Here is a 13560-nt window from a genome sequence, read left to right on the forward strand (position 1 = left end):
TTGTATAAGGAAAAAGACATGAAACATCTGAATTAGAGATACAAAAATGAAAAAAAAATCTGTTGTCTGAGAAAAATAAATTTTAATCAAATAGGAAGAAGTATAAACTCGAAGTTTATGGACACATGAACCTTTTTTCACTTAGTTTGAGGAAGTCTGTATTGTGGGTGGCTTATGGCCACCCCTATATAGATGGTTAAGTGGGGAAGAAATTCACTTTTGAAAACATTAAATGAATGAAGTATATGTTTAACACTTCCTGCTTATTTCAATGGTGTATTTAGAATTAAAAATAGTACAAGTTTATATCACACCAGTAATACCACAGAAAAGGTGTTCTCCAAGAGTATCAACTACACAGTGGTATGCAGAGTTTTAGAGTAAAAATTGCAAAAATGAAGGATTACCTTTCCACAGAAAAGTGCTAGGTTTTTCTTTTGAAAAATTGCCTTTTCTAGAGAAAATTTTTAAGACTGAGCAACCAAGAATTATTTTCATCCCTGAAGCAGCTGTTTCGATGTTGCCTGCTGTTTTTGGTTGAGTCTCTGTAGACATCCACAGGGGTTTAGTAATTATTCCCAGCGACAGGAGCATGATCTAAGATAAGTGGTTAAAAGAATACTACAAATACTTTGCCTGCCCACAGACTGAGTTGCTTGCCTACGTTTGTGAAAAAACTTCCAAACACTCTTTCTGAATAGGTGCAAAGTGCTCTCTCGAGCCAAGAACACCTCTTTTTTGGCTGGTCTCACATCCTTTTTGGCCTGCGCTCCCTGGAGTTACAGAGTTGAAGTTAGGGAAGTTGCACATGTGCTTGGCGATTTTGGTGCCTGTGTCATTTGACCACAAGAACAACCTTCTCTTTGAAGCACCCAGAATGCCTAATCAGCGATCAGCAGTTCCTCTCCTCAGTGGAAAAGGATCCCAGTGAGCATTCAAAAAGTTCAATGTACCACAATATACAAAGTGACTGAGCTCCTGTTACCATCGTTCATGCTGTGTGGTATTCTAATAAAGAAGTGATGACATGAATTCCTAGGATTTTTGCAATGGGTATGAGGTGTGTGCTACATGCAACGAGAAAAGACAGCAATATTTCCCCAGCTTTCTGAAGAATACTTAAGAAGTTACTGTCTGACCTGTACTACTCCTTTACTGCTTACTTTCCCTCCCTTTGCCACAGAGCTCATTGCACAGCAGTGAACAAAATTTATGTCATTGTGGCCAGATGCTGATCCTGCTGTTGCAAGAAAGATCTGACTGATTCACCTTAGATAAAGTCTCACTGAATGTAGAATCAGGCTTATATTCAGAAGGAAATACTGTTTGCAGTAAATATGGTTGAAAGAATCTGGCCTGGTAACAGTATTGCTTAAATAATGGTTTCAGGTCTGTTTGTTTTTATTTTGGTATTTATACACACTTGACTTCTAAACTACTCATGTTCCTGGCACATCTAAATATATACCCTCAAATCACTTTTAAGTCTTGAAAAGTAACATAGATAATATAAATAAGTTAATCACCCTGGTTTGTTGATAAACCCTGTACATCCTTTTTAAAGCACGTTTTTACTTTGCATTGAATTTGACCCTTCATTATCTCTGAGAAAGTGGAAATAGAAATGGCCTCTCTTGATTGCTTGGATCTATATGCAGAGGAGCCAGCAGCATTGCTAACAAACGGCAACAAAGTTAAAGGGGAACCCTACCCCTTCCTCAATTTACCATATTTGCAGTTAACACTAACAAACGCATGAAAATGGGGAGCCTGCATGTGCCTGTTTGGTGGAACACCATACCTTCCACTGGGGAGAGGAATAATGCATCTTAATTGCTCTGAAAGTAAATTCTGCCCTCTCTTTCCAGGCAGAGAAGCTAGTTTTATTATTTCTGTTGGTTTAACAAAACTGACCACGTTCCTTACATTAAAACCACCACAAATACCTGAACTACCTATTACACCTTACTACAACCCCTGCAGGTTAGTATTTAAAAATAACGTTGTGTACAGCAGATTGTCAACTGCCTCTTCTCAAAACAGTCCAGCAGAAAAAGGTTGGGTTCACAGTGCCCTTGGAAAGTTGAGAAATCGCAGTTCTGGTAAAGCAAGATGAGAAGCATGTTCCAAAGACCTTGCCATCAAACACGCTGATCTCAACCACAGCAGGATCACAAGGGGAGAGAGATGGTGCCTCGGAGAACCAGATCCCACAGCATTTAGGGCTTCCTAGGGCAATGCTAGCTCTTTGAATTCATCCCAGAAACAGATTTGTAAAGCCAAAGTATAACTGAAGCAAGTCCGAAAAAAAAGCGTGTCCCAAACCAGTCTGTTCCCATGTCATTTATATTATTATTTTTGCAGGATAAGGTGGAGATGCTTTCATAATTCCAGAAAAGCTAAGTCATTTTCTATAAACCATGATTGAAATTGAAATTAATTCTGGGCTAATGCCTTTTAAACTAATTTTCATCCAAGAGTAAATGAAGCTGGTTACTGTTGAGAGATGTCACCCAGAGAGAAGCTGCTGTTTTAACTAGTGAATGCATGTGGGATTAATACTGATAAGAAGTTAATGTATGAGAGACAAAGATTTCAGCAAGGTCACTGGTACAGTCTTGCTTGCCATTGCACTTGTGCCGCTAGTTTATATCCACAGAGATCAGTCCTTCACTCTTTGCCATAAGCTGGAGTAGTGCCTGCCCATGTAATAAGATCCTAAAGTTGTTATAACATGTACCAAATTCCAGTGAGATAAAGGAAAGTCAATTAATATTTTTTAACTTTTTTGATTTGTTTTTCAGTGTTGACCTATGGCAGCTACAGAAGAGGCATAAATGAAATCTCTTTGTAATTTATACTTCTGTGAACTGTCATACATACTAAAACAAGTGCCAATGGAGTCAACTGCAGGAAATCTTTATTATTTTCTTAGAAACTCTTTAAAATGTAAACATCCTGTTGATACAAATCTCAGATTCTTCTGATGTTTACTTAGCAGCTGCCATCATTGTGCAGTGTCTGAGTACACATACCATATTACAGGGTACTAGGCTGACAGAGCCCTATTCTGACTTGTGTTTTATTTTACAGAAGCTAAGGCTGAAAATACTTCTGAGCAATGTAATGGTAAAACAGCTTACACATTGCTGTTATTTTACAACCGTTTGAAACTTAGAAATTGCACAACTATTTCAAACACAGTATTGAAATAGCCAGCCAAAGATAACCCACATCCCTTTCACTGTGCCCTCGCCATCAGATCCTGAAAGAGGAATGTATTTGTCACTCATAACAAGCAGGGTATTGCATTAGGAATCATATATAAAGTTCTTGTTGTCTCCAGTGGTAGCTGCCATTTCCTTTCTGAGTGGGGAATACCTGGATTCAATCTCAGCATTCAATATTGCAAAAGAACAAAAAATAATACTCTCGCCCTCATGGCAGAAAGCTTAAAAAATGCAAATATTGAAAAGTTTAAGCCCAGAAGAAAAAAAGAATGTTCTATTTCTTGTTTTGTAAATCTGTTTATTTTTAAGCTTGTCTCATTATTTTGGGAGCCTGACTCACCATTTTTGAATGCTTAGGTTGGCATCAGTTTTCCATTGCTGGTACAGTGGTTGTGCTGACTCAGGATCTCTTTACAGCTATGCACAGTCCACAGGAAAATACGTACTTTACAGATCCATGCAAATCATATAGCGCATGCCAGTGTTCCCAACCATTAATGAAGTTCCCATGTGCCTCTGGTTGCACATGGTTCATTAACTATACCTGTCTGCGTGCTGCAATAGCAAAACTCCTGATCTTAAAATGAGGATGAGAACATTTGGGTCTTGGAAACTTTTGCTTAAATATGTCTAAAATGAACCTGTCTTAGTATGTTAGGAAAATAGGTATCATCCTAACATCTCTATATTTTGTGTCTGTGTATGGCATAGGCAAAAAGCACAGACATTTTGTCATTCAAAGGAAGAAATTCAATGCCACAAATGACAGCCAAGTATCTGTCAGGTTTCATAGGCCTTGTACCACCATCTGGATCACTGAAAATTTCACCGTAATTGAAGTCCTGCTTTTAGATTTTATTGCATAAACCATTAATAGGGAAGCATTTTGAAAACAATTCTGAACAAACTGTTGGCAGTTTGTAATTAAGAAACATGTATCTTAAAGTTTTAGATTTACAGGCATATGCACAGAGACACACAGAATGCACACACCAACATCTGCACATGAAATAAGCGGATAAAATAGCTGCAAGCATCAAATAAGTTTCCCCACGTCTTCCTGTTATAAAATTAGTTCGTTATAATGTACCCAAACATTAGTTGCATATATGACACAAGTGTCTATCCTTCCTTGACTGTTTATTTTTTATTTCAATCCAAAGGGTTCCACAATGTCTACAAATAAGGATCAGGGCAAAATGCATTGTTTTCTTATGGTAAGAATTCTTGTCTTGGAGAAGGAAGATATTCATTCCAGTGCTGAGGTAATACAGAGGGAGCTAGTGAGTGAGGGGTGAACAGAGAGGAGGAGGAGGCAGCAGGAAAAACCAAAGGCTCTGTTTGCTTGGCCAGAGGTAGGCTTGTGGTGCTGTATGAGGTGGTGGATTTGATCTACCCAAGCCAAGACTGGCACAAGACACACAAGCTGCCTGTAGCAGCAGTGGAGACCAAACAGGATACACTAGCATATCAGTCTTAAGTTGCATGAGATCATAGGTTGGAGAAGACCCTTAAGATCATCAAGTCCAACCATTAACCTAACACTACCAAGTGTTTATGTGTGGCACCTGGATCATGCTTTATGAGTTTACTTGTAGGAATCTACAGGTGCAGTAAGCATTAGAGGTGTGGATGACCCCATTAGAGTCAATAGAACTCTATTGAAGAAGTCAAGGTGGAATTTGGCCCTTAAACACGGACATCTGATTTGATTTGGGGCACTGTGAGATACCCCCATCTGGCCTCCAGCTGTTTTGCCGGAAAGTTGTGGGTCTCCTATAAATTCTGCCTGTCATACCTGTCAGTCATGTGCAGGTGCCTCGGATATCCAGAGCATCTTAGATGGCAGTAGGTACCTACACTTAGGCAACAGAGGTCTTAGTGGAGCCTGAAGTGCAGCTTCACCCACCTTACAGTAGACACCTGCTGTTTCAACTGAATAGCCTTCTAAGCACTGATGGCTTTATTGAGTTTATCTTTCCTGACTGTGTGCTGGGAATTTGGATGCCTGGTAAACATGTAAACACTGCAGTGCAGTTACCTGTATTTAGAAGGATTTATGCTGAACTGAAACCAACCCTGACACTAGGAATGACTGATAGATTCAGAGATATTTGAGGAGTAGGGCTGGGAACAGAGGTTCTGCTGCTAAAAAAGAACTTTTTTAGACTGCTAAAAAAGTGGAGAATCGCTTGGGGGGGAAAGCAACTAGGGTCAAAACTGAGACTCAGAATGGGATGGAGAAACCAGAAGACTAAAATCTAGACTTGGCAGAGCACGAATGTGGGACAAGAATAAGAAGCAGAAGTAGTGGACATTGGAAATTACTAGGTAAGGAGAATAGAGCTGAAACAATGAGCCAAAGAGTGATAGAGTAGTCCTGAGACCAGAAGGAGACAAAGCAGAAGTCATACTTTGAAAGACGGGGAAAATGACTGGACAGCAAGGCCAGTAGCTGGTAAATATTCTGCCCTTTTCTGCTTGGAATGGAACCTACGTTTCCAAGAATCTTATTGTTTCTGTTCTCAACAGGTGCCTTTAGCTACATTTGCCTTAAAAACAGGAGCAGCACAATAGAAGAGAATTCGTAGAGATAAATAGCAAGTGGTGAGGCCCTGATGTTCCCAGTATAGGCATCTCAGAGGGTTATTACTTTAGCCAGCAGTTGTCTTACCCATGGACCAAATGTCCATTAGTGACTGGAGTTCACAAAGTGTGATCCTGAAGAGCATCTTTGCCTTAGTTTCAGTTGAAAGGAGTTCAAACACTCTGAGACTACTCCACAATGTGAACCAAGGCGTGGTAAATCTGGACAAACATGACATTTGCTTCAAAAACACACAATAGATCCAAACTAAATCACCAGTTTCTTTACTGGACACCCCCAGTGTGACACCCAGCAGGAGGGTGTCCCATGTTTTGGCCAGTAGCTGACAGTGCTGCTTCTTTCAATTACACCATTACTTTTGAGGGACAGAGGCCTAAAGCAGTAGAATTGTAGGTGCTAACACTGTTGCCAATATATTTAGGTGTCACATGTGAAATACCTGGTTCTTGGTTTACCTCCTTGAAGTCTAACAGACTGTATACACAAGCTCTGCTAAAACCAGTTGATACGGCATTACCAAGCATTTCAAAGTTACAGAGCACCGATCCTAATTCAGACACCTTTTATGTATGCATAAAAGCATACATAATTTCTTTCATTAAAACATCGCTTTTCCTTTTTCCTCTTTCATTAACCAAAAGAGCTGTGCAATGAAGGAGACGGCAGGGTGTAGCACTCCTACCTTATTTGTGGCAGAAGCAGTGAAATGCCTGTCTAAAGAAACAGGGAACTATATGAAGTAAAAATGGATAGCTTCATGGTAGAGGCACCTCAGCTTCATATCCAAGAATGAACTTTGTGAAGTCATTAACATTTTTCATGGATGGTCACAGTTTGTCATCACTTTTCTGAGTGACCTTGAAATCTGTTTTACAGACAGATAGACAGTGTTTCAGAGCACCGCAAATGAAGTCCAGGGTGCTATCCCTTGAGCGTAGTCAATACTGTGTAATGCTATACACACTGGAAAACCAGCTGTAGGTGTTTCAGACTACACGACATACTTTCAGATTCATGTATGTAGTTCGACATTGATTTCTGCTCTCCCTGTCTGCAAAACGGAGATAGTAATGGCCACTAAGGTGTTGCAAAACTAAATCAATAAATGCGAGCATGCAAATCCTCTAGTGGTGTGTGCCAGAGGAATGCACATAAGAAAATAAATTCTGTCTGTAAACCATGAAATACGTAGTAAATAAATCTCCAGACCACACACAGAATTTTAAACGAAAAATACTATCATCAAATAGCAGCTAATCAGCTGAACATCATCCTGTCGGTGGATTGAATGAGTCAACGATCCTTTGGATCATGCAGTGAAAGATGAAACCGCAATGCAAATATACCGGAGGCAAGCTAAGAATGCACATAAATCTTTTATTTAGGCATTTCCAAATCTGTGAGTTCTCAAGTTTACAACCTTACCTGGAGAACAGCCCATTTTGCAGCTCATGCAGACTAAGCCAAGTATTTTATCCACCTTTGTAAGTGTAAATGACTTTTCATCTTTTTCTAAATGACCATGTGATGAGACTCTATGACTAGCCTATGAAAATGTCATGGACTACTCCATTAAACTGGAGTTGTTCCATTTCTTTTCTTCTCAGTTTCATGGTCTTTATTTTTGTATTTGTTGGTAACGGAGCCCAGAGTTAAACATAATTTGGTCAGATGTTTGGCTTTCAGAAAGCCTTAATGCAGCTGGCCATTTTATGTTGGCTTTTTTGAAGAATTTTTGAAGAATTGTGACATCCTGTGATTTATGAATCGAGGGCGAGATCAAAAGAAATGTTCTGCTAAAGCAAACGACATACCTTGTTTCCAGCAATTAGTGAGTGACAAAGGAAACCAATAAAGTTTGTTAACATGGGATGCTTTATGTTCTATGTTTTACATATACATAGAAGTATAACTTGGGTTGGTGTCTGTGCAACTGAGATGTATTTTGAATGCAGCCAGTAATAATGTCCAAGATTTTTGTATGCTTCAACAAGGGAAAAGTGAGTTAGACAAAAACTTGTAACATTTTGTGAAATGCAGTCTGGGCTCTTCGCCCACCTCTGCCCCAGTGGGTGCATTTCTTTATGTTCCACATGGCTACAAAAATGATGGAATTGAAGATTTTTGTGATGAAAGGAAAACTTCTTGTCCCCTAATTTATGTTAGCATTGCTCAATTATTCACTGAAGTACAGAAATGAAATACGAAACAAATGAGAGTAATGGAATTGGACCAAGCTATGTGTGTGATATGTTGAGCAGTCAACATCCTTCTGGTACCTGCATTCAGATATTTCAGTATAAAGAATCCTTGTCATTAATCTTGTTCCTGTGTAGTTTTAAATCCATAGGTTTTTACTCTCTCCCAGACAACCACTCTCTCTTCAAATACTTTATAAAAATTGAAAAACATAGTTACAGCATGCAAAGTTGAGATGAAAACAGGGGGAAATGATGACTTGGGAAAGAGTGACATTCAGTGTTTCTAACAGAAAGAAAAAACACTTCATTGAATGTGGTATTTGCCTGGAATTTATGACTTTTGTGTTTAGGTGGTCCCTGTAGCACCTGCTTCATGTATGTCATTGAACAAGGCTATTAGGGCAAGATCAAAACAAAATGGACTTTGATAGAAATTTAGTTCCACATTACAACACAAAAGAAAATTGCTCATTGATTTCCAGGAGGTGCCTATGCTTTATATGGGCAGCACTTCACAAAGAGAGAATAAAGTTGGGGTTGTTCAGCCTGGAGAAGACTCTAGGGAGACCTTACTGCAGCCTTTCAGTACTTAAAGGAGACTTAGAAGAAAGATGGGGACAAACTTTCTAACAGGGCCTGCAGCAGTAGGACAAGGGGAAATGGTTTTAAACTAAAAGAGGGTAGATTCAAACTAGATATAAGGAAGACATTTTTTATGATGAGGGTGGTGAAACACTGGCACAGGTTGCCCAAAGAAGCTGTGGATGCCCCATCCCTGGAAACACTCAGCGTCAGGTTGGACGGGGCTCTGAGCAACCTGATCTAGTTGAAGATGTCCCTGCTCATTGCAGGGGGTTGGACTAGATGACCTTTCAAGGTCCTTTCCAACCCAAAGTATTCTATGTTTCTGTGTTTCTAAGATTCTATGAATATAAAACTCTCCAAGCAAAAAAAGTTTTGCTTCTCAGAATGACCATAATTGCTGTTATTCTAACATGGGCAAGTGAATCTAACACCGACGTTAAGAAAAATAGATCCTACTCCACCTAAGGCCCCAACCAGGCAGGTGGTTTGAGATCATACCTAACAGATGCCAGTAAGACTAAGCTACTCGCAAATGTGGAGTAACCTCCTACTTTCTTTTAGTTTATGTCCAGAAGCAAGCCATAATGGTTAGCCCCTTCAACTGAGACATAGCATCAAGTTTACTGGTAATTTTGCTATTTGATTAAATAGCTAGAAAGCTAACACAGAAAACAGCTAATAGGTAGGGAAAACACAGCAGCTTGCTTGTTAGGGGTGGACTCCATGGACAGCGAAAAGTTTTGATCCATAATCAATTTTTTAAGACAGCCAAAATTCCATCAGCAGATCTCTTGTTTTCAGAGTTAAGCCTGTATTGTGTTTCACAGTTTTACAGATGAAGAAAATGAGTCAAAGAGCAATTAATTGGCTTCATCGTAATTGCAGGCTTGGAAACAACCAAGAACTACCAGTTTGCTATTCCGCGTTGTATATCTTGAGTCATGGAGCATCACTTATTTCCAAATAATTCAGTGCTCTTTGTTTGGATATTGGTTGCTTCATCAGTAACTTTTCAAATTAATGATTTGATGATATGCTTTGATTTCTAGCTGATCTTCTACTATGGAACTGGAGACAGCTGGTGTCCACAGCACTACTACGATGAGATCAAAATGGATTTTCCAGATGGGGACATTCGACTTTGTGAGAAAGGGCTCCGCCATGCCTTTGTGCTGGATGCCAGCAAGGAGATGGCTGCCATGATTACAGACTGGTTACAGGATGATCTGACCAAATTATAAACATAGATTCAGTGATCAACAAGAAAACTATGTAATTATTTTGTGAACATGTAATTTTTTGTGAGAGAGTCTGTCCTATTTTTTTCTGTTTATTATAGATTATGGCTTGTTTTCTATTGACATGTTTTAGAGAAAGCTGAAGAGAGACTGGCTGGTCCAAAGTATAGTTTTATTGATTCAGTGGTGATGTACCTTCATCCTGCATCTTGAGGACTCTGCAGGACTTGGCAGAGGGTGGAATATTTATTGTCTGCTAGCACTCTAGACAACACTGGTACTAGATTCACTGGCTACAAGTGTACCTGAGTTACTGTCACCTCACTCATCTGCTGGGAAACTGCCAGGGATGTGTTTAGGGCATCCCAGCTGGCTTGCCTTGGAAAGAAATACCAGGCTACTCTGTACGGATAAAAATCTCCCTGGGGACGGATCCTGACAATGGATCCTGGTATGTTGTGAAAGACCTGACCCTCTCCATATGTCTCATCCGTCCATGTAACCCTGGTGCGTGACAGCCAGAACAGCCCAAGGCTCCAGGACAACCCTAACAGTGTATCCTCCAGGCCAGAGGGGGTTGGTGATCAATCAAAGGTCAGGCTGAGTTCAGGATGAGTGCAAGAGAGGTGTGTAGATGAGGTGTGCAGTCTCTCCAAAGTCTCAGAAGAGGTTTAGGGTGCTGCCTGGACTCCACAGGGTATTAAAAATACCCATAAGGTAACTGTGGCCACTCAGTGAACACATACAGAGCTCTTGTCTGGAATATTGCCAACTGTTTTATATTTTGATTAACTGTAGAGAAAGTAAAGGACACTCGTCAAAAGTGCCAGTATTAAAAGGTTAAAATAGATTTCAGAATCCATATATAACTACTTATAGGCGGCCTAGCTCTCCTAATGAAGTCCATGAGAACAGTACTTGCTCAGCAACTTTGAGGAATTAAACCAGTTTTGATGCATGCCTAAATTGCAGTTCTTTGCCCTAAGGACTGAAGTATAAGTTTTTCTGCCAAGCCACAAATTAGATAAGCCCACAATGAGAAGATGACTGTTGCTCTCCTGTGATTGCACCCATGAAATGTCATGAAATGTCACTGTTGAGAACCAGATCCTTGCTATAGCGCATTGCGGACAAGTAGACTGTTCCTCACAGTTGTTCATCCCTCTCCTTTACAGGTGGCAGAAAACTAGAATAAGACATCCTACCAGTTGTGATAACAGAAGAAGTTACAGGCAATAGCTAGAAATGAAAAATAATGTAAGTGAAAGGAACAGAGCCAAGTGTAATCAGGAAAAGCTTTCTAGCCTTGAACCTGTGAAGTAGTGTCCCTGTGGAGTTCATAGAGACATTTATAAATAAGCGAAACACTACAGAATATAGTCAGGGGAAGTCCTGCCCTTGCAAACAGATGAATTTAGATGATGCACTGGCTATCTAACTTACATGTTTTATTAACAGTTTTAATGTGATGTAGAATGACCAATTAATTCCTGGGTTTTCTTAGACAATTACATACACACCTTCCACTTCTCTCTTAATCGCCCTTGAATCTTTCACTAATATCTAGAGCAATTTGCAGTAGAATTCACTTCCTGGATATTTTGGACTAGTTTTCAAACCTGCGGACAGACAGTGGATTTAAGTGACCTTTGCATCAGAAACTGGTTTAGCTTTTGAGACTAGCCAGTGGCTTTTCAGATTACACTGCCACATAATAAACAGATACTGATGCTTGAGGCAGAAGTGCTGCGACCGCAGTTGCAGCCGCGTGGGGAGGAGCCAGATACGTTCAAAGTGAAAGGACTGTGCCCATGCAACTGATTCTGTTTATTGGAGAGTCATGGGACTTCCCTTCTTTTTACAGGGCCATATTCAGTCATGATCAAAACGATTCTTGTTCTCACTTTAGGAACCCACAGTTGAACGAGTCTGTGTGTGTTTAAATAGCCCACAGATGTTGGCATCTTCTGTTGTTCCTGTTGGATGGCCTTACAGCAGATGCCAAATACATCTGTTGGCCTAGGTGCTCCCTGGGGCAGAGTGAGGTGGGGGCATTCACATATGTGGATATATATATGCACACGTATATATAGACATATGCACCTGTTTGTATGTTAGCAACATAAAAAATACAGTTCACTTGGTTGTTTTGGTTTACACATTGATCTGGTTGAAATAAGCATTTGTTTTTCAAAGTATGTGGAATCAGGTAATCAAGCAAGGACTCAGTCTGTAAAAAGTTCAGCTGTTGTAGTGGATCCCCTGAGGACAGAAAAGATCGTGCATTAACCAAAGATGACAAGCAACTATTAAAGTCTGGAAACTGAAGCACCTATGAGAAGCAGTTGTTTACAGTGCATTATTTGTATACTTTGTATGAGGAATTAATTTAGCAATACTTGTATTTGACTTGTGTATGCCTTTTATACAAATGTTAATCCATTACAGTAGATCCTACTGACTGCATTAAGACCTAACCTGAGATTACATCTGGTCAGTGATGACCAGATCTACTGCAGGATAATGCCTTATGATTTTCTTAAATGAATTTTCTCTAATATTATCAAAACTATATTGATTCAGTTGCTACCTTCTTCCTAGAAGCTGTTGCTGTAAGGCTAAGATGTGAAAATTTGCTGCTCTCTTCATTGCAGAAAAGCACAGGTCTAGTTGTCACAGCTGTACTTCATCAGAGAGGCAGATCTCAAACAAGGAGAATCTAGCTCCTCTGAAGCCCATGGTGTTCACCGTGACACCAGGCAAAGAGTGTCAAAAGTGCTTGTGGTCCAAATGTGCTAATTTACCACGAAAATACAGTGTGGTCTTGCCTGTTTTAGACTGTTCTAGAATTGTGGGGAAACCTATCACAAATGAATTGACTGTATGCAGTAGCACCTAATCTCTGTCATTCACATTTGTGCTTAATTCTCACCACACGAGTAATCCTGCTAGCTTCAATGACTGACTCGTGTTCAAGTGTTTTGCTAGATCTATACCTTTTATGAAAAAGTACACAAATCCAGTAACAAAAATAAAGACATTTATGGTAAAATGTAACTTGATTCTTTATTTTGATAACTTGTTTAGTCTCTAGTTCACCTTCTTCATTACTTCATGTGTACAAAATTTGCAAAAATACTTGCCAAACCCCAGATTTCACATGCAATGTAGACATCTGCCAAGTGCAGAGAAAATCAGTGGGTGGTAGGCACCTGACTCACTTAAGCATTTTTATCCATTATACCACTCCAAAATAATCAGTGTTTCCCCTTGCTCCCTCCAGCTCCATGTTTGCTGCTTTGAACGAGCTATAGAGCGTCTGGATTAGTGAGGTTTGTCCCATCAGGAAGCTTGATGAGTGTTTGCGCAGTGTTTATGGTGAAGAATTTGGAGCTGGACTCCAACCTAAACACCAGTTTCTTAACTCACAGGAGACAGATTGCATACATGAGCCACAACAGATAATCTCTTCTCTGCAGCTGAGGTCATTTACGTATTTATTTTACAGAAAATGGGTTTATACATGCATCTACTGCCTGTCCCTTTCTTTGGTCTAGCTAATTGTGAGCAAAGACTTTAAACAACATGTTCAATGTTATCATTAATAAAGTCACTCAAACTATTACTGGGTTTGGATAAACTTACTAGACCCAAGAGACTTGTTTTACTCTGTGTCACAGGTCACACTCAGACTCCCA

The 13560-nt window shown here is 39.7% G+C and overlaps 1 protein-coding gene across 4 annotated transcripts in view; it reads left to right on the top strand.

Annotated features, from left to right (window-relative positions):
* The window catches only part of LDAH (lipid droplet associated hydrolase), a 124513-nt gene extending 111594 nt beyond the window's left edge, over positions 1 to 12919 (top strand). For 3 of the 4 annotated variants that reach the window (XM_037391255.1, XM_037391256.1, XM_037391257.1), the window contains one exon: positions 9674 to 12919. In XM_037391255.1, the coding sequence (XP_037247152.1) occupies positions 9674 to 9865 (192 nt within the window). In that variant the 3' untranslated portion in view covers positions 9866 to 12919. Of the gene's footprint in view, positions 1 to 2804; positions 2920 to 9673 lie in introns of those variants that run through there. The other variant, XM_037391258.1, reaches the window with a different exon arrangement.
* The last annotated feature ends 641 nt before the right edge of the window (positions 12920 to 13560 follow it).

Source organism: Falco rusticolus, chromosome 6, assembly GCF_015220075.1.
Source record: "Falco rusticolus isolate bFalRus1 chromosome 6, bFalRus1.pri, whole genome shotgun sequence".
NCBI classification, from domain to species: Eukaryota; Metazoa; Chordata; class Aves; order Falconiformes; family Falconidae; genus Falco; species Falco rusticolus.